The 26,488-nt window shown below is 43.4% G+C and overlaps 1 protein-coding gene across 8 annotated transcripts in view; it reads right to left on the bottom strand.

Annotated features, from left to right (window-relative positions):
* Window positions 1–26,488, bottom strand: part of arnt2 (aryl-hydrocarbon receptor nuclear translocator 2) — a 355,307-nt gene that overhangs the window by 91,143 nt on the left and 237,676 nt on the right. For all 8 annotated transcript variants that reach the window (XR_005941438.1, XR_005941437.1, XR_005941439.1 and 5 more), the window contains exons 14-15: window positions 8,678–8,777; window positions 1,621–1,762 (exon numbers count right to left, since the gene is read on the bottom strand). Coding sequence is in view for 5 of the 8 variants with exons in the window: in XM_041174967.1 (XP_041030901.1) it covers window positions 1,621–1,762; window positions 8,678–8,777 (242 nt within the window). In the remaining 3 variants the exon portion in view is untranslated. The remainder of the gene's footprint in view (window positions 1–1,620; window positions 1,763–8,677; window positions 8,778–26,488) is intronic.

The following is a 26,488-nucleotide window of genomic DNA, read 5'->3' as shown; positions in this document are numbered from 1 at the left end:
AGGATGGTGAGTGGCTTGGAGGGGAACTTCCAGGTGGTGGTGCTTCCATGTGTCTGCTGCCCTTGCCCTTTTTGGTGGTAGAGGTCACTGGTTTGGAAGGTGCTGTCACAGGAGCCTCAGTGAGTTTCTGCAGTGCAACTTGTAGATAGTACACACTGCTGTCATTGTGCATCTGTAGTGGGGGGAAGTGACCGCTTAAGGTGGTGGATGGAGTTCCAGTCAAGCAGGCTGCTTTGTCCTGGATGGTGTCAAGCTTCCTGGAGCGGCTCTCATCCAGGCAAGTGCAGAGTATTCCAACACACTCCTGACTTATGCCTTGTAGATGGTGGACAGGCTTTGAGGAGCCAGGAGCTGAGTTACACACCATAGAATTCCCAGCCTCTGACCTGCTCTTGTAGCCTGAGTTCAGTTCAGTTTCTGGTCAAAGGTAACTCCTAGGATATTGATAGTGAGGGATTTTAGTGATGGTAATGCCATTGAATGTCAAGGGGAGTTGGTGAGATTCTCTCTTGTTGGGGATGGTCATTGCCTGACACTTGTTTTGCATGAACGTAACTTGCCTCTTATCGGCCCAAGCCTGAATATTGTCCAGGTCTTGCTGCATTTGGACATGAGCTGCTTCAGTATTGGAGAAGTCATGAATGGTGCTGAACATTGTGCAATCATCAGTGAACATTCCCACTTCTGACTTTATGCTGGAGGGAAGGTCATTGGTGAAGCAGTTGAAGATGGTTGGGACTTGGACACTACCCTGAGGAACTGCTGCAGTGTTGGCCTGGGATTGAGATAATTATCCTCCAACAATCACAACTGTTGTGCTGGGTGTGACTCCAACCAGAGAGTTTTCCTCCCGATTCCCCTTGACTCCAGTTTTGCTAGGGCTCCTTGATGCCATACTTGGTCAAATGCTGCCTTGACATCAAATGACTCTTACCTCACCTCTTGAGTTCAGCTCTTTTATGCATGTTTGGACCAAATCTGTAATTAGGTCAGGAGCTGAGTGGGCCTGATGCAAACCAAACTGAGTGTCAGTGAGCAGAGGAGATAACCTGTTCACCTTAACTCAGTCTGGTCTACATATGACTAGTCTGACTAAGCAATTGACTCTTAGAGATGGCAGTAAAATGCAGTCTTGCCAGCATTGCCAATATCCCAGGAACAAAACAGGAAACTACCATTGCAAAACAAGCATTCATCTCCCATCACGCAAATCATCAAGTTAGGAAATATCTGAAGAAATGACTACTTGAATAGCAAATTATAAAGCATGGGGATAGTGCTTCTTTGTTTTATGTATCTGTGCTTAAGTGCTACAACGCTTTGGAACACCACATATAGTTTACCTGTGGACATCTGGCATAAAATTAGGACAACCATACAAGTAGTCTTATTAACAATATGACTAGTATCAAAGTTGGACTAGACTACACTAAGAAAATAAACATAATTCATAATTTTAATAAAATCTACAAATTCAGCAATAATAAATTAAAATTTACATGAGCAAATTATCAGTTCAAATCATCAACTGTAGATGTAATTATATTTCAGTTTGCTGTTCAGAAACCAACTATTCAAGATGATTTTAGTAGTCTATCCACCTAAAATGTGATGCAGTACCTGCCCCGGGAAAGGTGGTCGACTCCCAGTCCAGGATGTTGCAGAGACCTGATTAGCGTTAGACTGGCGAGATATCTGAGCTAAAATCTGGCCTGCTGAGGATGTTTGCTGAATGATGTTTCCACCAGGTACCATTGAAGTGCTGAAGAGACAATATTAAAAATCTGTTAGTAAACAGCCAACCACAACAACTTGCAATCATATAATGGCTTTCATGCAATACAGTATCCCACAGGATACGCACAGGAGTGTTATCAGACAAAATCTGACATCATGTTACATAAGAAAAATCAAGATAGTTGACAAAAAGGTCTGGACAAAGAGGTAAGTTTTAAGGAGTGTCTTAAAGGATGCGAAAGAGGTAGAGAGGTGAAGAGGTTTAGGAAGGGAATTCAAAATTACAGTGCTTAGGGTCTTGGCAGTTGAAGGCACAGTCAGCAACGGTGGAGAGATTAAAATTAGGAATGCACAATAGGACAGAAATGAGAGGAGCACAGAGATCTTGGAGGCTTTTAGTGGTGGAGGAGGATTGGGGGAAGGATGGCTCGTAGAGGGATTAGAAAACAAGGACGAAAATTATAAAATGTAAACGTTGCAAGACTGGGAACCAATGTTGTCACTAAATGGAGCAGTGATAGATAACTAGGGCTTGGTGTGAGTTAGGATACAAACAGCAAAGTTTTGGATGGGCTTAACTTTATGGAGGATGCAAGGTGGGAGGCCAGCCAGAACAGTATTGGAACCACCACATTTTGAATCAATATTCTAAGATCAATAAAGCTCGTTGAGAGATAATTACTGTTTTATGTTTATTGTACTTAAAATGTATAGGAAGCTTGGGGAAATTGGTATTTATTAGTGAACTTTAATGGAAATTTCAGTAGTTACTAGATCTAGAAAGCGTAATTCAACCAATATGCATTGTTTTTTGTTCCATAATTTATTGCATAAGAAATTAAAACCTTCTGATAATTGGCAAGGCCACTGGTCACCAGCTGTATTTTTAAACAAGTGTTTACGGTTTATTCCAATGTCTTTTGGTGGACCTGCATTGAAACAAAAATGTGCTTTTCTTTCTTGAACTGTATCATCCAGCACTCGCAAAGTCAGAAACAGCAAAACAAAACTTGCTCAAAGTATCTTAAAAAATGCATCTTAGTTTGTAAGAACACGCCTCAGACAGCATGACATTTATAGCATGACAGACAGCATGATTTAATTACCCTATGGCTTAAGTGAAGAGTGAGATGTCTATTTAATGTGAAATCTTAGTCACTCATTCATGCACATAGGGCACTGGCTCAAGCCTAGCCAAACGTTATCTTTATCTTGGAGTTGGAAGTTATGCTTCAGTTGTACAGAGCCTTGTACAGACCCATTGGGCAGTATTTAAAGGGGGCGATAGGGGTCTCGCCCGCCATTGGAGATCCAACGAGGGTCCCATATCACATTCTTTTGGGAAGGCCCACTGAATCAAGTGCCAATCAGGTACATAACTGTGCAGTGATGGTCCTTCCCGGGATCAAGGACCCAGGGACAGAAATCCCGATCCAAGTGAGCTGCCAGCCAATCAGAGGCTAGCAGTTGCACATTGCTCAGTAGCGCCACCAGGGGAGTAGTAGCAGCTCCCAACAATGCAACCACTCAGGCCACAGTTGAATGATGGTGGGTTGGAGGTTGCAGGGGTGGAGTGGGAGTGATCAGCGGCAAGGGTCCCTTGGAATGTAGATCCCCTCTGGAAGCCTATATGCAACCCCAGCACGGTTAGTTTTTCGGGTTTCCCGCCCGCTGCTGATGGAATATTAGTTACCCATATAAGGTTCTCAATTGGTGTCGAGGCAGGAAGGCCTTCCAGGAGCCTTCCCACCCCGGACTTAATTGTGGCAGAGAACCCACCACCCTACCGCTCAAATAAATGCCCCCCCGCCCCAAACTCACCCCTCAGGGGAGGGCATTAAATTCTGCCCATTGTGTCAGTTGTGGTTCAGTTAGCAGCACTCAAGTCCGAAGGTCGTACCTTGAGCACAACGATCTAGGTTGACACAACAGTGCAATACTGGGGGAATGTTGCACAGTCAGAGGTGTTATTTTTCATTTGAGACATTAAACAGTGGCTGTGTCTGCCCTCTCAGGTGACATAAGAGATCCCATGTGACTATTTTGAAGATGGACAAGGGGAGTTATACCAAATGCCCTGGCCAATATTTCTCCCTCAATCAACATCACAAAACAGATTATCTGGTCATTATCACATTGTTGCTTGTGGGAGCTTGCAGTATGCAATTTGACTGCTGAGTTTCCTCTATTACAGCAGTGGCTACACTTTAAAAAGGTACTGCATTGGTACTTTTGGACATCCAGTAGTCACGAAAGATGCCATACAAATGCAAGTCTTTATTTCCTCTTTCCCCATTTGAAGGGATTGCATTCATTTTTGGGCACTGCTCAGATGTTATGTTGGCCAAGGGGTGGGGTGGAGGACAGATTCACTGGAGTGAATCAGGGACTTAAAGCACTGAATTATGAGGGCAGGTTGCATAAACTTGGGCTGTATTGCATTGAGTTCATAAGGGTGAGGGATGATTGAAGTGTTTAAAATAATAAACAGATTTAAGAGTAGATGCAGCGAAGCTATTTTCTCTGTTGGGGAATCCAGAACAAGGGGACATCAGGCCTGATTTTCTGCTCAGTGGTGGACAAACAGTACCAGCCATTAATTACACTTACCTACAGACCTTGTATGGAAATTTGCACTGAAACTTACTGTGACTAAGGAGGCATTTCGGCACAGCACCCTCTACAGGGGATCTGGGATTTGTGTTAAAAGGAGAAGAATGAACAGAATGAAGAATTACTAAAGAGTACAGAATCTATAAGAGGAAGAAGATAAAATATTTAATTCAATGTCAGATTCGGTACAAAGAGCGAATAAAGAATAAAGAAAGGGAAACAAAGATGGAGTTAAAAGAGAAGAAAAATGGAATTGAGATAAAAGAGACAAAATAAAAAAAAACTAAATTTCCAACAATAATGTTAATCCGAAGGAATGAGATGCCACACTCGTAAAAATATAATATTTAGTGCCAAAAGGTGGTTTGACAGTAAGCAAGACCTTTTTTTGCAGTTGAGAATGTATTTAAAATATTTGATAGATGAGTCCTAACTTCTTCTGGCAAGTTTATCCATCATGGGTACTCATCATGTAAGTACTACAACTTCATGCCGTTCCATGTATTTCAATTACCATGTCTCTCAGGGAGATACTGGGATAGTGAAAATCCTGAAAGAGCAGAACAACTTAGATTACAAAGTCCTAAAGTATTTAAGTGTGCATGTGCAGCCACTGGAAGTTACTGTCAGATTTACACTTTTAATATGATGAGTGCTGTTAACCTCATCATTATTTCTATAGCAAAATCTGATTCATAGAAAAGTTATGGTGCAGAAAAATGCCACTCAGCCCTTCATGTCTGTCAGCCAGAAAAAGATGAAAAAGGAACAAGCCGCTCATTTTAATCCCACTTTCTAGCACCTGGTCCGTAGCCTTGCAGGTTACAGCGCTTCAGATGCAGATCCAAGTGACTTTCAAATATGTTGATCATTTCAGCCTCAACCACTGATTTAGGCAGTGAATTCCAGACATCCACCACCCTCTGCGTGAAGTTTTCCTTCGTGCCCCCTCTAATTCTTCTACCAATCACCTTAAATCTATGCCCCCTGGTAATTGACCCCTCAGCTAGGAGAATAAAGTCTTTACTGCCTGCCCTATCTAGGCCCCTCATAATCTTGTACACCTCAATTAGGTCACCCCTCAACCTCCTCTGTTCTAAGGAAAACAACCCTAGCCTACCCAATCTTTCCTCATAGCTGCAATTTTCAAGCCCTGGCAGCATTCTTGTAAACCTTCTCTGTGTTGTCTCCAGAGCAATTATGTCTTTCCTGTAATGTGGTGACCAGAACTGTACACAAAATTCCAGCTGTGGCTTAACCAACATTTTATACAGTTCCATCATTACATCCCTGCTTTTGTATTCAATACCTTGTCCAATAAAGGAAAGCATTCCATATGCTTTCTTTACCACCTTGTCCACGTGTTTGCCACTTTCAGGGACCTTTCAGGTCTCTTCACTTCCTCAAGCTGTTTCAACAGCCTCCCATTTATTCAGTATTCTCTTGCTTTGTTTGCTCTCCCCAAATGCTTTTCCGGGTTGAATTCCATTTGCCACTTTTCTGCCCACTCAACCAAACCACTGATACCATTCTGGAGACAACAGCTATCCTTTTCATTATCAAAAACATGGTCAATTTTTGTGTCATCTGCAAAGTTCCCCACATTCATGCCCAAATCATTAATATATATAACAAACAACAAGGGCCCCTACACTGAGCCCTGTGAAACACCACTGGAGACCATTTTCCATTTGCAAAAACATCCATCGACCATTACCCTTTGCTTCCTGTGTCTGAGCTAATTTTGGATCCAACTTGCCACCTTCCCCTGTATCCAATAGGATCTAATTTTTCTGACCAGCCTGCAATGTAGGACCTTGTCAACTCTTTACTAAAATCCAGGTAGACAACATCCACTGCACTACCCTCATCAATCCTCCTTGTTACTTCCTTGAAAAATTCTATTAAGTTAGTAAGACACGATCTTCCCCTAACAAAACCATGCTGACTATCCCTGATAAATCTGTGCCTTTCTAAGTGAGAGTTTATCTTGTCTCTCAGAATTGATTCCAATAATTTGCCCTGAAGTCAGACTGACCAGTCTATAATTTTCTGGTCACAGAAAATTTTCCTTGCACCCTTTTTAAATAATGGTACAGCATTTTCAGACCTCCAATCCTTTGGTTCCTCGCCTGTATCTAGCAAGGATTGGAAAATGATCCTCAGAGCATCTGCTATTTCCTCCTGGCTTCCTTTAACAGCCTGGGATACAATCCAGCTGACTCTGATGACTTACCCACCTTCAAGGATGTCAGTTGCTCCAGGACTTCCTCGCTCACAATGCTTACTGTATCTAATGTTTCACAATCCTCATTAACTGGAACGTCTGCATCATCCCTCTCCTTAGTGAAGTTGGAGACAAAGTACTCATTGGGAGCCCTGCCCACAATTTCAGCATCAATGCATAAGTTATCATCTACATCTCTGATAGGCCTCCCCTTTCCTTGGTTATTCTCTTGCTCTTAATGTACTGGTAAAACATCCTCGGATTTTCTTTGATTTTACCTGCCTATATTTTTTTCATATCCTCTCTTTGCTCTTTCACCCCTGCACTTTCTATACTCCTCTAGGCTTTCTACAGTATTAAGTCTTTTGTGATTGTCATAAGCTTTCTTTTTCTGCTTTACCTTGGCCTGTAGGCTTCTGGATAACCAGGGGGCTCGAGATTTGGCAGTACCACCCTTTGTTTTGTGGGGACATGTCTACGCTGTGCCCGTAGAATCTCGCTTTTGAATGCCTCCCACTGATTTGACACGGTTTTCCCTTCTAATAGCTGTATCATGTCCACTCTCGCCAGCTCACCTCTGAGCTTCATAAAATTTGTCTTCTCCCAATTTAGAACTTTCACTCCTGTTCTATCTTTGTCCTTTTCCATAATGATGCTGAATCTAACTCTATTATGGTCACTCTCTCCAAAATGGTCCCCCAATGCTACTTCATCCACTTGCCCATCTTCATTTCCTATGATTAAATCTAGAATTGCACCCCATCTCATTGGGCTTGTTAGGTGACGGCTAAAAAAGTTCTCTTGAATGCAGTTCAAGAATTTTGCGCCCACTGTGCCCTTCACACTGTTCATACCCCAGTTGATATTAGGGTAGTTGAAGTCCCCAACTATTACTGACCCGTTGTTTTTACACTCAGAAATCTGCCTACATTTTTGCTCTTCTGTCTTCCACTATTTGGGAGTCTATAGTACAATCCTAGCAAAGTGCCTGCCCTTTTTTATTTCTGAGCTCAACCCATATGGCCTCATTTGATGCTTCATTTTGTACATCACCCCACCTCACAGCTGTAATTGCTTCTGTAACCAATAATGCTACACCCCCACCTTTTTTATCCCCCTCTCTATCCTGTCTGAGAACTCAATAAGCAGGGATGTTGAGTTGCCATTTTTGCCCCTCCTTAAGTCAAGTTTCCGTTATAGCAAGCACATCATGTTGCCATGTGTCTATGTGTACCCTCAGCTCATCGGCTTTTTTGCTATCCATTTCTAGGCCATTCAGGAGTGAAATCAGGAAACAGTTTTTCCATAGAAAGGATACTTGAAATATGGAATGCTCCCCTCCAAAAGACTGAGGATGCTGGATCAATTTAAATTTTTTGACACTGAGATTGACAGATTTAGGTACATGCATCAAACACACACCTCGTGCTGTGAGGGAGGGAGTTCCAGGAAAGTTCATTTCACAGACAATGGACCACAGGTGTGGAGTTCAATGTGGGAGAAGTTTGGTGAAAAGTTTTCTACATGGCTAACATCAATGGGTTTAAGTTGTGCAGGTAATGCTGATCCCATATAATTGAGATAAATGCTTGGACTGGCTGCACGTGCCAGCAGTGCTGCTTTCACATTACTAGTCTGAACAAAACTTTCTTGTTCAATAGGAAAAGTCTGTCAGCTAGGTCTGAAAGTTGCGAGGTAGATTCAGTCGGGAGAAATACAGCCAAGTTAGTCCAAGGTAGTCAATATGCAAGTTGGCACACGGAAGGTGATGTTAGAAAAGAAACTATACAAACCTCTTATAAAAAAAAGACTAATAAGTTAAATTGATTGCAGCAATATACAAAGAAAATGTGTATTATAATGTACACTAATCATATAAACATATTTTATGGGACACAAACACACATAATTGAAAGGGAAAATGTCACCGGATCACTTCTGATCTAAATTTCTGAAAGGAACAGCATCCTAAAGCAAGGTTCCTGAAGTTGCTGCTTTTTTGAACAGAGAGGGAAGAATGGTTTCACTAGCTGCAGCTGATGTGCCCTGAGCGTAATTATTAAACAGCATGTGATGAATCTGAGATGCTCTTAAATTTACCTAAATGTTTGTCCTGCTCGCCCAGGCTGGAACGAACCCCCTTGTGAGTAGATCTGCTGGCTTCCCGCAGCTGATGTTGTAGACATTGTTTTCTTTTCACCTGTGTTAAAACAATTAGGACAACCTCTGAATTGATAAAGCTGCTCATGGGCTAAGTTAATGCAAGTTAGAGCATAATTTTAAAGAATTTTTTTGTCACATAGCGGCCAAAGCAACATTGAGAAATCGATGTTTGAGTGCAACCTTTTTCGTAAAGGCCAGCACATTGCAAAGTTCCAATGTAAATCAAGACCTATTTTTAATTAATGTAGCAAATCTGCATTTTTTTGTAAGAGTAGATAGATTAGAGTCTGCATGAACAATTTTTAGATGTGTGGGAAACGATCAATTTTGGTTGAGAAAAGATGGCAGTTATTTTTGTGCGTGGGTTATTTTTTTGTAAATTTCCAGCTTGTTGAATCAGCTGATTAAAAACAATCTCAGATGTTTAAAGCTTACCTCCTTCACTGACATTACATGGGGTCATTCTGGACAATTTTAAAAGATCAACATAACAACATTAACCAACAGAACCACGGGTCAGCCTAGGCGTAGTTGGAAACGGATGTAACAGAGTAGTTGCAGATGAGCTACAGTGGATTTGTGAGGATGGCGCAAGACGGATGAGTGAGACATACCATGACAGCAGGTCTCCTGGCAGGAGTAGCTACAAGCAGCAGCAGTAACCACAGGGGACAAACAGTGGGGAATAGATCCTTCCTCTTATATTCTGAGAAGGTATGCACTGAAAATGTGCCCAAGAAAACAGACAGATGTGATCTGAGCATATAATTCTACATAGATACGTCAGACTTTATGATCAAACGCTCATATTGTCATGCGTTTGATATTAACAAAGGTATAGGCTGCATAAATAGCTGGGAGAAAATATTAATGCTTCTCCATGTTTAAAACTCTTGTAGTGATAGCTCATGCCCAAAAATAGGTTTGAGAGAATCAGAGTATGTTTTGTTAAAGCCCGCCAAGGCTGACAACTCATGCAAAATTACCTGGGGGAGGCAGCGGTTTAGGGAAGTGACAATCGGGTGGCCAGCAGCTCTGTAGTTCCAGCAGCGCAAGATGGCAGTGGTGACCACTGCTTGGACTACAGGCAGTCTTGATGAAGAGGAGCCAGGATATAAGGTAAGTCCGGGGTACTGCCAGAGCAATGTTGGCAGGCACTGCTGAGTGGTTGGGCAACTAGGTTTGAGCGGCTGGAGGAGGGTGAAAGGTACAGGGGAAAGAATGATCTTGGGCGGGTGTCTCTGATGGGTATGGGGCCCCTGCAAAGGAGGTTCCCCCCCAGACAATAACACCACCCTCCCCAATCTACACCAGCCCATCCAGTTGACAGTGCCAGGCTTCTCACAGGGGCATGGGCTTCCCCCTCCATTGGGTAAAACAGTGGCAGGGAAGAATGAGGTCCTTAAGTAGAGATTAATTGTCTACTTGAGGGTCTCAATAGGCCTCAGGGTGGGTGGGCTGCCCAGTGCCTCCACTGTCCCCTGTAAAATTTGGAACAGGTTGAGGGCGGGCAAGTTGGCAACAGGCAGGCCAGGCGCTGGATTTTACGAGCCCCTGCCTTCAAACTCGCTGGTGGAGGAGCGTAAAATTCAGCCCACAGAATTTGCAGTGTGTTGACAATCCTGTCTTGTGGATAGAAGGTGCATTGCAATCTGAAGTGGGGAGAGAGGGATGTAAGAAATGTACAAGACTGTACAAAAGGTAAAGGTTGATAGAAAAGGTGATTTGGTCTCCTTCTGATAACTTAATAGGATCCAGCGACTAGCCCACCTGGTACACTGCTCAAAATATCTACATTTTCTAAGCATAGAAATTGTTCTCAATATCAGTCTCAACTACCTTCACTGACATTATTTTGTTTGAAGTAAAATTCTGAGTGCTGGTATTTTGTGTATGTAGACGCATTCTCTTCAGATTTGCGAGTTCAAGCTTCTCGACATGTTCCTCATAGCCCCCTGCCTTTATACTTGGGATCAACAGTTTGCTTCAGTGCTCCACAAGTTTTTTGTGGCTCGGTGACGAGAATTGAACACAATGCCTCAGTGGGGAATACTTCCGTTGAACTACATGCAGCCAAATATCACAAAGCATTTATAAAGCATGGGTTCATAGTGAAGCTGCACATAATGCACAACATAAATCATCCCTCCTAGTGTGTTCTTACCAGTGTTTAACTGCTCTGACTACATAACCCAATATTCTAGTTGTTGCTTTTTCCTTTGTCACAAGTCTGTACATTGTAAGTTAACAAGCCAACTATCACTTTTAGGCTCAACAATAGTTCACTTTTATTAATTGTTTAGTTACATCGCACAATTTTTGACAAGTGTGCATCACTTTGCATTCACCGGTGCTGATTATCATTTGACATTCCCCTTTACAATTGCATGGAATATTGTCTTGATAGTGAAGAAAGCATGCATGTTGTTGGTCTCCTGCACTCTTTCTATCCATCGTGTGTTCTGCATGTCATGAATTTTATGCTGTACTGTTGCCTTCAGATGCCTGTAGGAATGCTGCTTTTCTCAAGCGTGGTGACCTTTCCAGTCTGCGAAAGCTTTACGCTTGCACTTGGTTAGGTCCTGCATCTTTTAGTTGTTTTGCATCAAACCAGCCATGATGTTTTCTGGTAGGGAGGCCAAGGAGCTCTTTGCAGGCGCTTGTTATGGTGGGCTTTAGGGTTGACCAAGCACTATTGGCACACTGTGTAGCTCCTGGAGGTTGGAGGTTCATCGGTTGGCAGTTCATCGGTTGGCGCACTGAGAAGAGCTGCCTTACTGGGATTTTTGAGGCCTTCGATGTTAATTTTCTTGCAGCATTGCTTCTATTGCCTCCACTGTTTGTGGGCCAGGCTATTGGAGATGGTAGATCAGATAAGGCAGTCCAGCAGTCATCGGTATCTGTCATGATGCAGGTGATATGGACATCTCTACCATCCTTTGCTCAAACGGTGACGTAGTCAAGCAGGTGCCAGTGTTCGGACTGACAGAGTTGCTTCGAGGTCTTGTGCTGGTGGAAGTGTGTTGGTTATGACAAGGTCATGTTCTCAACATTTTGTCAACAGGTGGACTCCATTAGAGTTATCTATGAGTCCATCGAGAGCCAGGAATGGAGGGGAGCTTATCAAGGACAGGAAGACAATCAGTGCTCGCTGGAGAGAACATTTGAAAGAACTCAACTAGGAAGCAGAGTGCATGCCAGGGGAGCTAAGGGACACTGTGATTGTGACTATATTCAAAAAGGGAGACAGGTCCAATTGTGGTAACTACAGAGGAGTCTCCCTGTTGTCTGCCACATGGAAGATCATTGCAAAGATCCTCCTCATTCACCTCCTTGTAGTAGGAGCAAGAATAGATCTTTCAGGCCGTTGAGCCTACTCTGTCATTTGAAAAGATCATGGCTGATCTGATTGTGGTCTCAATTCCACTTTCCTTCCTACCCCACTATACTCTTTGACTCCCTTGTCAATCAAGAATCTATCTAACTAAACCTTTAAGATATTTAATGACGCTGCCTCCACTGCTCTCTGGGAAAGTGTTCCACAAGCTAACGACCCTGAGAAAAAATTTCTCCTCATCTCAGTCTTAAATGGGAGACCACTTATTTTTAAAATGTTCCCTAGTTCTAGTCTCTCCAAGGCGAAGCATCCTCGAAACATCCACCCTGTCAGTTTCCCTCAAGATCTTATATATTTCAGTAAGATCTCCTCTCATTCCTCTAAACTCCAATGGATAGAGGTCCAACCTATGCAATCTTTCCTCATAAGATTGTCATCCCAGGAATCAGTCAAGTGACCTTCTCTGAACCACTTCTAATGCTCTTATATCCTTTGTCAAGTATTGAGACGAAAACTGTATAAGGCACTCCAGATGTGGTCGCACCAACGCCCTATACAATTGTAGCAAAACTTCCTTACTTTTATATTCCATTCCCCTTACAAAAAAATGACAACATTCCATTTGCCTTCTCAATCACTCACTGTACCTACCTACTAACTTTTTGTGATTGATGCACGAGGATATCCAGATCCCTCTGTACTGCAGTTTTGCAATCTTTCCCCATTTAGATAATATATTACTTTTTGATTCTTCTTGCCAAAGTAGATGAGTTTACATTTTTCCCACATTATACTCCACCTGCCAATTTTTTGCCAACTGACTTCAGCCTATCTAAATCCCTTTGCAAACTCTTTGTCTTCCTCACAATTCACCTTCCTACCTTTGTGTCAACACTCAATCTTGCCACTACAGTGATATAAAGGTTTAAAAGAATTCCCACATCATCCATAAAACACTAAACATTTTTAATAGTAATGCAATAAATGTTAAGGTGTGTATGAATAGGAACCTGTATTTTGTACTGAATGATGTGACTCTTGCTAACCCTCAGTGGTAACACATCCTGACTAGATTTATTAAAATTGAAAACATTTCAAGTCTTCACAATAAAGAATTTAATAAAACAAAGGGGTTTACTAACATAAGAAAATCCAAGCACAGTATCCCTGTAGCACACTGATGCGTTTATCAAAATCTCACATTAAAGGAGAATGGGACTGCAGTTTCTTAAATGGTAGTTTGTCCTAAATCCCAACAATATTTGTAAAATTTTACTTTCATTGGACACCAAATATAATATAGGTTTGCCATTCTACACTCTATATTTGCTACATTTTGGACAATTAAAACTCAAAGCAATGTTCTGCTGCAGGTTCGTAGGGATTAGGATTAGATTGTTCCTGGTAACATGTTTGTGGGTAAATTGAGAACTTCTTAATTTTTCATTCAGCGAGTTTTGCAAAAAGGTGAATGCTCCACTGCAAGATTAATGAACTATGACATTTATGTTGCTTCAAGGGATTGTTAGCTGCTTGACAAAAATGCAAAAGGATCTGTATTGCAGGCAAACTGTGATGGTCTTTTTTTGTTCACTCTATTAAAAACCAGATTATGTGAAATTGGCTGATTTGAAACGCATATCTGCCAATTCATTAGTGGGTTGCAAATCGGAAAATATAAAGGTTTATTAACCCTTTTAGTAAAATAAAAGGTGTGTGTATTCTTTATTTTAACACATAATTTTCATTATTGCCATTACATTCTCTGATCTGTAAGAATAAAAAACTGCATCGAAAATCTTGGCCATGATGTTAACCGGGAGTAGGGGAGGGTGTAGAGAACACGTAATCAACCAAAGATGCTGACAACTTAATAAAGTGAACCTGGATCATAATTAAGGTTGTCGTTGGCCTTCCCTGCATGGCAGCCAAAAACCTGAGAATAGTCAACCTGCACTTGGAATTCTCAGCTGCAGGCCGAGGGGGAGGGAGCTGTGGATCGGGCGTGGGGGGGGGGGGGGTGCTGCAGTTCGTTATATAATTCCGCTGGCTTCCTTCTATATGATGATGGAGTTCTGCTTCTAGCTCTATCTTTGCTTCCTACACTCAGCTTTATTTGAGAATAAAATTAGTGCCTCAGGGCAGCCGTCAAAAAAGGTTTTAATGTTTGCATCTATATGGATATTAGGACTGCTACTTATCTCAGTTCACCCGAGTCAAACAAAAACTGCAATAACAAACAAAAAACATCAAAGTAAATCAAAAACTGAAAAAAAATTATGATTAAAATAGATGGTAAGTGGGAGCTTTACCCTCATTGCTCCACTCTCTAAAATATTAGCCTAGGAGCTTTTTCTCTGCTTTTTCCAACAAAACAGATCAGCTAGGGCTCCCGTCCCTCGATTCACAACCAAACGAAGACTGAGGTCCGTAAGCAAGTTCAGCCCCTTCTGACAAACAGTTTTGCCAAAAACCCTGTCTTCTGCATTAGACAAATTAAGAATAATACCCGATAAAGGTGCGAGCAATAATTCACATAGTCGACTTATAGGCACTGTCAGCAGAAACCTAATGAGGGGTGTCCTGAAAGTGACAGAGAAATGAGTGAAATGATCTTTAGCTGAACCTCTAGGATATGTCTTCACCTAGGGGAATCTACCCAACCTCTGCTGACTACTTCAGTCTCTTTTACCATTGCATGTAAGTAACTGTGAGCAGACAAATACTAACATTACATCAGCCTTCCAAGTAAAAGAAAAACTTTAGATAGTTTCTTCAAAAAGGTTCAAACATTAGTTTGCTCATTAAGTTCTCAATTAAGAGCTAGGAAAGGCCTGTCTGGATGTGCGCATGAAATGAGGCACCAAAGTTCGTTCTAATGATCACAAATAGTTTTGATAGCGACAATATACACTCAAATGAAACTAAGCCTCAAGTGCAACTCAATGATGAAGGTACCCTGGAACAACATGTGCCCTACAAAGTGGTAGCACTAGCAGTTTCAAACATACAATCTGAGAAACATGTCATTTAACATAGCGAAGACTTTGTGTAAATGCAGCTGGCAACACAGGAGCGGGGCAGAGCAGGGAAGGGATGAAAGAAGTCCAACAGTGGAATCACAAACTGGAGACAACGCAGCTTGGCGGGGGAGCAGAACCAAGAAATAAAGGGAACTACAGCAAGCGGAAAGATAATTAAATAATAAATCAAATAGATAAATATGACTAAAAAGAAATTGGAAGTGATAGAGAAAATGGAAAGAAAAAGTAACCTGCAGAGTTAGAAGAACAAAATGGAAAAATGATTTGGAAGAGAAGAAAATTGGTGCACATGGTTACCTAGTGGTCAGAAATTGCAACTACACTGATAGAACAGCTGTTTAGAAAGCAAAATGTTATTATAATTGCAGGTGCAGTTTCAAGGATGAAAACACTGACATAAAATCATGACATGAAAGTATAGTTAAAATGTGGAATGCACTGCCTGAGAATGTGGTGGAGGCTGGTTCAATTGTGGTTTTCTAAAGGGAATTTTTAAAAAACGTTTGTTCACAGGATGTGGGATTTGCTGGCTAGGCCAGCATTTATTGCCCATCCCCAACTGCCCTTGAGAAGATGGTGGTGAGCTGTCTTCTTGAACCGCTGCAGTCCATGTGGTGTAGGTACACCCACAGTGCTGTTAGGGAGGGAGTTCCAGGATTTTGACCCAGCAACAGTGAAGGAACGGTGATATATTTCCACGTCAGGATGGTGAGTGACTTGGAGGGGAACTTCCAGGTGGTGGTGTTCCCATGGGTCTGCTGCCCTTATCCTTCGAGATGGTAGTGGTCATGAGTTTGGACGGTGCTGTCTAAGGAGGCTTGGAGCAAATGAATAGAAACAATTTTGCAGGAGAGCAGGGCTAACTGAGTTGCTCTTGTAGGAAGCTGGTACAGACCAGATGGGTTGAATAACCTCCCTCTATGCTGTCATTTTTCTATGATTCTCTGATTGAAAGAAAAAAAAATCTGGACAATAATCTAAAACCAAAAATCAGCAAGCTATGACCAGAAACTTAATTGGACCAGCTACATCTTTATTTTATTCTTTCTTGGAAGGTGCCACTGGAAAAGCCAGCATTTGTTGCCAATCCCTAATTTCCCCTGAGAAGATTGTAGTGAGTTGCCTTTTTGAACTCTGCAGTACATCTGGAGTAGGTACACCCACAGTGCTATTGGGGAGGGAATTCCAGCTTTTTGACCCCGTGGCAGTGAAGGACAGTAATGTTACACACGTGGATATAGGAGGCCTTCATGATGGGCCACATGACTTCTACAAATACTACTGGATTATCCTTATAAAGACTTGGCCCCTTGTCATCGGGAATCCTTATTTGTGGCTGTTGAGAAATTTCCAGAACTGGGATGCCACCTGAAAGCAGGCGAAGAGGGGAAGTTGAGGAAAGGGAAAGAGGAAACCATTCTCTCCTCTTTCCTTAAAGTTCCAGTCTTTCTGGTGCTGGGCAAATGCCAATGAGCAGATCCATCCTGATACTTAAAACTAGGGGCCAGAACTGGACTAAGTGCTGTAGTGGACGGGTAAAATGGAGTCCTACTCGCTGAGGAAAATGGGATGTGCTCTACCTCAACTCTGGCTGCAGGATAGGTAGCAATGTCAACAACCTGGCTTGGGAGGCAGTGGCAGCGGTGGTCAGTGCCAACACCCTTCAGAAGAGGACAGCCACCCAGAGCCGCAAAAGGACAAATGATCTCCTCCTTTCTGCTAATGTAAGTCACTCTTTTCATCACTCCCAATTCACAAACTCACAAACCCATCACATACCCACAGGGCCCTCACTCACTGCCAGTGCAAGAGACATCACCATTCACTCTCTCGCATTCACCCTCATTGCACTCATCCTGTCCATGGGACCACTCACCACCCACACAGGCCAGGCACACTTATCATCTGGCCTGGCAGGCGTCCTGTTACATTCTCCTCATCTCTATCCATGCAGGACAAACTGGCTCACAACAGGAGGGAAAGGTCGCAGACAGGTGGAGGGATGCCGGAAATCAAAGTTCTCACAGAATTTGAAAACACAGTGGTCCAGCTGGCCAGCGATGACTGGGACCGGTCCTATACTGACGGTGAGGTCGGTGCTGCTCTACCAAGTGATGATCCAGCAGTGCAACATCCATCAGCTAACCATGCTGTGAGTGATGTGTCCTCTTTCACAGGCCACTGCCATGCACTAACTATCTCCCCTTGCTTTCACAGGCACATCTGGGAAACAGCAGACAGAGTCCAAACCCAGAGCCTCCAAGCAAGCTCCAAAGAAACTTCCGAAGAGGAATCTGAAGTCCCGTCACAGCGCTCACCCACACCCTCCGCCAGCGCAGAGGCACACACCTCGGTGGGACCTAGCTTTAGAGTGGCCTCAGGACCACAATCTGGTGAGCACATCGCACTTCCGATCTGGACTTCTCAGGTCCCCGGCACTTGGAGGACTGTTGGAGGCCAGAACATTGCTGAGTCTGAGTCAGATGAGGAGCCTCTGGACTCGGTCATGTCACAGTTGCTGGAGCTGCAAAGGCAAACTCAGGAACATCAGGAAGGGAAGTCCACTGCACTCCTCAGATTGCAAGGCACGATGGAGGAGTCCGTCTATCTTCAAGCTGAGGTGCTAGTGCCGGCATTGAAACATACCGGGGTCAACACTGGCAGGATGGCCGCCGCCGTGGAGACCTTGGACCAGCATGTCACTCCTGCACTGCTGCGGGGGCTTAACTCCATCGCTGATGCCATGGTTGGCCTCCAACAGCGTGTATGTGATAGGGGTTCTGGGCAGCTCAATTTCATTCCAGCTACCCCTTCCACTCATGCAGTCAGCCAGGGGCCCTCGGGCACACATAAAGAGGAAGATCAGCAGGTGCACACTCCATCCATCCAGGTGACTCTGGGAGTGACTGGTCCATCTGATTCCCCTCTTCCTGTGACCTCCGCAGATCCAGCTTCACAGGCCGAGGAGGGTGCCACTGCCACACGGCAGGATCCCAAAAGCAGGCCGGGGCCCTCCAAGTTTCGGCCCTCCAGAGGACATCTGACAAAGTCGTCACGGTCAGCAGGCTGCCTCCACCTCCGCTGTGGATGTCCAGGGAGCACCAAGACATAGGGGCCGGGTTAGCACAGTTAAGGAGAATTAGTTGCATAGCCTGGGCAGGGAGAGTTAATCACTTGTACACACTGTTCACTATTGTCAATAAACTCCCAAGAATGTCTCCCTGCCTATGGCTCCTTGTTCTAATGAGCAGTGTTCTTGTCACTCAGATGTGAAACCTTTCTGCACAAGATATAGGCAGGTGTCTCAGTCCACGGCCTCTTCCCTGTGCAGCCTTCAGACCACAGTGATGGTCCAGCCTCACACTCCCTGGAAACATTACTGATGCCTGCACCTCAGCAGTGCTAGTCATTGCTGCCAGAATGTAGTGGGCAGGTACCACAGAGTTCCGTCATTCTCTCTGTGTACTCTCAGCACCTTTAAGGTGGGACTGCCCCCCCATCACACCAGCATCTAAGACCAGTGATGCTGTGCACCAGCTCCTGAAGGGCTGAGCTGCTGAAGGCAGACACAGCATCAGATGCGTCTAAAGTTTCATGGCTGCGTCTCTGAGATGGCCCTGATCACGAAGCGTAAGCGAGCTGCCCTCGGCCAGACAGGAGTCAGACATTCTCAGAGGCCATGTGAAGATCTACGGAGCGTTTTAACTGTATGTTGTCATCAACCTCCTGCGATCGAGTGACTATTAGGGCCTCCACTGCATTTCCAGGATAGGAGCATCCTCTCAGAGGGGATTGGCACTGAGATAAGCCAAGCCAGAGTCAAACATACACAACTGCAATTTGAGATCTATGGGGATACCTCACTGCATGCCGTCATTATCCTCCACAAGTCTGGCAACTATGAGGGCCTCCCAAGTGCCAGTGTGAGAGCCTCATCCTCGTTGTCGTCACCACCGAGGACCTCCTCGCCCTCGTCCTCGTCAGCATCCTCATCGGAGGAGACAGCAGCTCCTCCATCTCCTGCTCAGCCAGCTCCTCACCCATTGCAGCATCAGGTTGTAAAGGGCGCAGCAGACGACGATGATGTGTGACACCCTCTGCGGACTGTATTGCAGGCCTCCCCCAGACTGGTCCAGGCACCGGAACCACATCTTCAGCATCCTGATGGTCTGCTCCACCAAGTTGCGAGCTGCTTCATGAACCTCATTACACCGTCGCTCTGCTGCAGTCTGAGGCTGCCACACGGGTGTCATCAGCCACAGACCCTGCGGCAGCCCTTGTCCCCGAGGAGCCAGCCCTGCAGCGTCTGTGGACCCTGGAATACTGCAGGAATCTGCAACTGACTCAGGATGTAGGCGTCATGCACACTCCCTGGAAACCATGTGCATAGCTGCAGGATGTGTTTCTGGTGGTCGCATACCAGCTGCACTTTCAGTGAGTGGAAACCCTTGTGGTTGACGTAGTCCACTTTGTGTAGTGATAGAGACATGAGCGCCATATGAGTGCAGTCAATTGCACCCTGCACCTGTGGGAATCCAGAGATCTGGGAGAGTCCAATGGCCCTTGCATCCTGGCTGTCCCGGTCCTGGGCGAAATGCACAAAGTTGTGTTGCCATGGAGAAGATGGCATCCGTAACCTCATGGATGCATTTGTGGGTGGCAGATTGTGAAATCCCACAGAGGTCAACTGTGGAGCCCTGAAAGGAGCCACTGGCACAGAAATTGAGCACCGCAGTCACTTTCACAGCCACCGGCAGTGGATGCCCTCCATGTCCCCTTGGCGGCAAGTCCTGCAGTAAGTGGCAGATGTGAGTCACTAGATCTCTAGATATGTGCGGTCGTCGGCGACAGTGGTTCTCAGTCATCTGCAGGAATGGCAGGCAGCGTCTATAGACCCGGGGTGCTGCTAGGTGCTGACCAGCCACAGCTCACTGTCGCTCCTGGGCAGCGTGTGCAGGAGCCCCTGCTGCCCCTTCTTCCTGAGGTTGCTGCTCCTGCCTTTATGTGGCCAGGTGCCTCAGTCACTCTCTCCTCTGTCTTCTACAGTCTCTGTAGGCCATGAGGCATAAAGCTAGGTCACCAGGATCCATGATCCTGACGTGGTCCTCTTGCAGCATGAAAGATAGAGAGACATGGTTATCATGGGTGTACTTGGCACCTTTCCTGGCCCTGTGTGACCGTCCCTTAATGCTTCCCGGAGAGTGCTGGTCACCCCTCGGATGGTCAGAGGTGAGTGCGCTGCATGGCTGCCCTGTCAACATGCGACATGGGGGACACTGGTCCAAACCAGGATGCTGAGATTGCAAGGGGCTGTGAGCACCTCCAGCAGTGACTACATGGCCAGCGTCGGCAAGGGGATTGTACAACATGTGCAGTCCAACTGCTTTGTGGTCCAATAAAGTGGTGGTGGTCTTGAAGTCTGTGCCGGGGGGGGGTAGTTATGGAGCACTTGGTGGCCCTTAGGTACCTCCGCAATGCTGGCATGGGCGGGCAGGCTAGGAACCTGACCCCAATCATATCACTGTGGCTGCGTTTGATCAGTCTTAGCTGTAGAGGCATGGTCAGTTTATACAGGTGTCCCTAATGCGTGGCCACTTCCCTTGCTTACCCTACCCCCTACCTCGATTGCCTGTGCACAGGACACAGCGCCAGGGCAGCACTTGACACCACCCCCCCTCAGCAGTCGCCTCGGAGGCTGGCCTGTCACTGATCACGCCTGCTGTAAGCGGGCTCAGAAAATTCCACCCCAGGATTTTCCACCTCCAAGATTTAGAACAACTTAAATTGTTAATCATTTTAAAACTGCCTCTTGTGTTGGCTTTCTCAACCAGTTTTAAAATTATAAGCACAAATAAAACTATTTTCTATAGTTCAACAAAGCGACATAGTTAATGATACTAACGCAAGCCTTGAAATGCATTTGATATCAGATCAAGAAATGAACTTGTGGAAATGACAGGTGTTTATATAGCAAACAAGATCCTTTCTCCCTGGGAGGGGATGAAGAATATTCAGAGTGTAATGCGCACTAAGTTCCACTGTAACAGTATCAGGGTCTAGCAACCAGAATCAAGAAGATAGTTGAGACCACCAGCTCCAAAAGACACCAGATTATTGTACCTATTGACTGAAACATTTAGATAGCATAAGCATAAAACACTCTTCAGGCAGTAAGGCCTTGTCCACAGCATCTTGAACCTTTACAATCAGACGTGCCATATCCCACTGGGTCTCAACTAATAAAGAATCACTGCTCCCCCAGGGCCCAAAAACTAGACTATTGTCTTACCTTGAATTAGCTGATAATGATACCAGAGATGTGAACCTGCAGTTATGTTGAGACACTGATGAAGCTGGGATTGTTCTCCTCAAAAGCAGGGAAAGTTAAGTGGTAATTTAATAGAGATGTTCAAAGTTATGAGGGGTTTTGATAGAGTGAATACGGTAAAATTGTTTCCACTGGCAGGATGGTTGGTCACCAGAGGATGCAGATTTAAAATAACTAGCAAAAAATCAAGGGGGTTAAGTAGACTTTTTAAACATAACAATTCATTATGATCTGGAATGTACAGCTCTCTGGAATGGTCGTAGGAAAAGCTTCTACAGTAACTCAAATGATAACTGGATAAATAATTGAAAAGGAAAACTCTTGTAGGGTTATGAGGAAAAAGAGTAAGAGATTGGGACTAATTGGATAGCTCTTTCAATGAGCTGGCAGAGGCATAAGAACCAAATGGCATTCTATGAGATGTAGTATCTTGGAGCACCTCAGCCACAATGACTGCAATCTTCTCCCCCAGCAAGGGGTAGTCAAGAGTACACAAGCTAAGAATTTACAAGATGGACTCTGTCATCTAGCAGGAGCTGCTGAATGATGCTGTATGTTAACTTGCTTTAAATCTCAAGTTCGTTTCTTATTCAACATTAGATTTTCTAGACATTAGACAAAGAAGAATTCAACGTTATCCTGGAACCACAAAGATACCCTGGTTTCTTTGATCTAATGTAGCCTTATCTCTCCTCCTGTTTTCCCAAAGTCTTTCTACCATCAATAAGGCACAGGTCAGGAGCAAGATGGAATACTCTCAACTTGCCTGGATGAGTGTAGTTGCAACAACTTTCCAGGTTCCCAATGTTATTAAATATGCTATTAACAAGCACATTATCATTGTCAGTAGGAACATAGGAACAAGAGTTGGCCAAGTAGTCGCTGAGATCTGTTCCACCATTGAATGAGATCATGGCTATATACCAAAAAGCCAGTGGTAAAGGATAGAACTGGAACCAATCTTTACATACTTGTATAAGCATTTATTTAGAGAGATATACATTACAAGCATATACTACCTAACCTAACAACTATAGTTTCAGTCTGTGCCTATTTACAGGGGCACAAGTCAATTCCCAATTAATGCCCAACACCTTCATACAATTAAACGCAAATAATATAAACTTACCACTAACCACATATACTCACCTTTGCCCCACATCCTTCATTATCTTTGGTTAACAAAAATGTATCAATCTTAGATTTAAAATTAACAATTGGTCTCATACCAATTACCATTTGCAGCTTAAGTTCCAAACTTCTACCACCCTTTTTGGGTAGAAGCGTTTCTTAATTTCACTCCTGAAAGGTCTGTGTCTAGTTTTTAGACTATACCCCTAAGGCCTAGCCTCCCCACCCAACAATAATAGTTTCACTCTATCTGCCTATCTGTTCCCATTAATGTCTTGAACAGCTTGACCAAATTACCCCTGAACGTTCTAAATTTCAGGAGATGCACCCCTTGTAATTTAACGCTTGGAGTCAAGGTGTCACTCTGGTAGAAAGCACCTTTGATCCAATTGGATTATTCGCTACTTCCCACCTCCAAAATTTTTAAACCCACGAGCCAAGATCCAAGCCACTGTTCAATGTAATTTGGAAGTACTAAGAACATAGGTATTATGGCAAGCAGTATTATTTTTGATACTCAGCTTATGAACACTAGGGGCAGCACTGCAATTGCACCTCAAATCCAGCATTTAGGAAAGGGCTCAGGGTCTAGTAGCACTTAGAGGAGTCCTGGAGTTTGGAAGCACTGTAGGGAGGATCTGACAGCATTAGAGCAGATCCCCTGAATCTGAGAGCATTCAGAAGCAGATCCCAGGTCAGGGGTCACTGGGATGTCCCAGCAGTTTGAGGTCACTTGGAGTGATCTGGGTGAGAGATTGTGAAGTCCAGGAAGCCAGAGTGGCCCAGTGTATGACATCATCAGGGCACTGCCAGGATCTGGCAGCATTGAAGTAAAAACAGAAAATGCTGGAAACATTCAGCATGTTAGGTAGAGAGAAACAGAGTTAACGTTTCAGATGCTGCTTGAACTGCCTAGTGTTTCAAGCATTTTTTGTTTTTATTTTAGATTTCCAGCAACTGCAGTATTTTGCTTTTGTTCTGGTAGTATAGAGGTAGAAAAAGGGCAGGGTTCAGCATCTTTGCAGGGAGGGGATTCGAGAACATTGGGATTTGAACTACTCTCCACTGTCTGTTTTTGGACCAATAGGAGCTTTGCCATTACATTCCTACTTGCTGACTTCTTCGCCTGGTCCTTGGTCCCTTTGGATAATCAGGCAATTCATCATTTGCTGTGTTTCATCAGCAAATTCTTTGATCGAGGTAGTCAAAATCATGAGGGGTCTGGACAGAGTAAATTGGGAGAAATTGTTCCCACTCATGAAAAGATTGAGAACGAGTGGGCACAAATTTAAGGTAATTTTCAAAAGAAGCAAAAGTGACACGAGGAAAATTTTTTTCATGTAGTGAGTGGTTAGGGTCTGGAATGCACAGCCTGAGAGGGTGGAGGAGTTGGGTTTAATTGAGGCATTCAAAAGGGAACTAGACTATTATTTGAAGAGGAAGTACATGTGTAGGGTTATGGGGAGAAGGCGGGAGAAAGGCACCAAGTGAATTGTTCATTCGGTGAGCTGGTGCAGATATGATGGGCCGAATGGCTGCCTCCTGTGCTGTAACAATTCTGCGATGTGATTAAAGCTGAAAGTGTACGATTTGTGAATTTGCTGACACATAATGTCTTTGTGAAAAAAACCTGACTGAATCCTCAAAATTTCATCAGTTAGATTAGTTTTCAAATATGATAGAACAGGAATACTTCTCTGTCTTTAATTCTCAGGGGAAAGGTTTCCCGACTGAAGTCATCTTGATGAGGGGAGGAGTTTGCCATAATTAACATGGGCAACAGCCAATCAGTAAGGACATCAAGCATAGAAAATTCATCTGGCAAAATTTGGCATTTGAATAAACAAACTGAAATTCTCTTCAAATTTTCCAGTGAAGTGGGAAAAAGAAATCCATTCTCCAATTTACAATTTTTGTTTTGCTTTCTAAATGTCAAAAGAAACCCTGAACTTTTATTGATCACAGGTTCCAACCAACAGCCAGAGATAAAATCTGAACAGAAGGCGACAAAGAAGAGCAGTTGTTAATATTACATAAGTGAAACGTATCGCAACGATAGTTTGAGAATCCAATCTCCGGTTTGTTTTGAGGTCTTTCAGAAAAAGCTATGAAATTCTCAAATCCACACAGGGTAATGGGATACACATTCAGGCTTTAACTCAGAAAAACTTACTGATGCATGCTGAGAAATTCTGCAAATTATTCACATTCACAACCTATAGATGTAACTCCTTTAAAGAGTTCAAATTAAAAACAGTTGAAGCTTAGTATTTTCAGATGTTTAGTTTTGACATTAAAACTACTATGAAGGCATTAAAAGTTACAAACAAAGATTCATGTATGCCTGTGTTTATGTGGCACGCAAACCTCCTCCTACCTTACCTTATCTCACCCTATCCTTCTATTTCTTTTTTCCTTATATACTTTTCTAGCTTCGCCTTAAATGTGCCAAATGGATGAGAGAATGCATGTTGTGATCAAAGGTCATTGACTCTGTTTCTCTTTCCACAGATGCTGCCAGACTTGCTGTGTATTTCCAGCTGTTTCTGTTTTTATTATAAATGAATGAAATGATTGGTGCAAGCGTCATTTTCTTTCCTTAAATATGTTTTTTTTTTGCTGGCTAGGTTCTGCTGATTTATTTTCGATTAGTCGTTTGTCTAAGTCCTAAGCGATTCTTATTGGCATTTTTCTAGTTGCTTTCCTTATTTTTGTATGTTTGCTACTTCTTTAGATCTGATTTATTGTGGCTTGACTTTGACAAATATGATAGCAACATGACAAACTGGAATTGAATGCAAGATGCAAGGCTTTCAAGACATTACTAGGTTGTGTGAAATGCCACGGGAAATCAAGACCTGAAGTGTAGTGAAACAGAGTTATAGGATGTGAGATATTTAGACAGGGGACTCAAAGGTTATGGGGAGCAGACAGGAAGGTGGAGATGAGACCACAACCAGATCAGCCCTGATCTATGTGAATGGTGGAGCAGGCTCGAAAGGCCAAATGGTCTTCTCCAGGTCCTATGAGGGTGTGCAGATGTCATTCCATCCACATTTTGGAGTCATACATTCTGTCCTCATTCTTATATTATTTATAGTCAAATATTAAAGCTTACAGCAATTCAGGAAGTAAAAGTGTAAAGTTGATAAAGTAGGAAGTTTCTCTGCAGTTTAGATTGAGGAACTGGGAGACATGTTACAGAGATAAAGCAGAGGTGCTGTAGAGTTACAAGTGGTAAGAGGGTATAAATTGCATTCCTACAAGTTTACACAGGCAGTTTTCATTATAAATATTGACATAGGAATTAGGTGTCAGCCCTGGCTCAGTGGCGGGACTCTGGCACCTGAGTCAGAAGGTTGTGAGCTCAAGCCCCGCTCCAGAGAGACTTTCGCAAAAAATCTAGGCTGATAATTCAGTCTAGCATAATGTCATCAATATTGATAAAGCAGTTTAATTGGTCATTTACATTAATACTTTTTTGTGGGATCTTGCAAATTGGCTTCTGTGATTTCCTACATTACATCAGGAAATACACATCAGAAGTACTTCACTGGCTATAAGATGCTCCATAAATCCAAGTTCTTTCATTCTTACCTTGATTTTTGTGACAATATTGTGTTAACTTCTTTGCTGAACACAAAATTGGTCCAGAAGCATGGATAGAAGAAGCAAGGCTTTGTAGACAGGAAATGCATATACAGATATTTCTAATATATTATAGATAGATATATTTCATTTCAAGACCATTGAAAACAAATGTGTGTATATATATATATATATATATATATATATGGGATGTTTGTATCTCACTTTGAGTTTCATTGAATTCAGCACTGCCAGTTACTCTCATAATCAGGTGTTGTTACAATCTCAGTAGAGACTGATAACTTTTAAAAATAAATTCA

The sequence above is a fragment of the Carcharodon carcharias genome, chromosome 26, assembly GCF_017639515.1.
Source record: "Carcharodon carcharias isolate sCarCar2 chromosome 26, sCarCar2.pri, whole genome shotgun sequence".
Lineage (NCBI taxonomy): Eukaryota > Metazoa > Chordata > Chondrichthyes > Lamniformes > Lamnidae > Carcharodon > Carcharodon carcharias.
The sequence above is the reverse complement of the archived record's forward strand: the minus strand, read 5'-3'. Positions and strand labels throughout refer to the sequence as shown.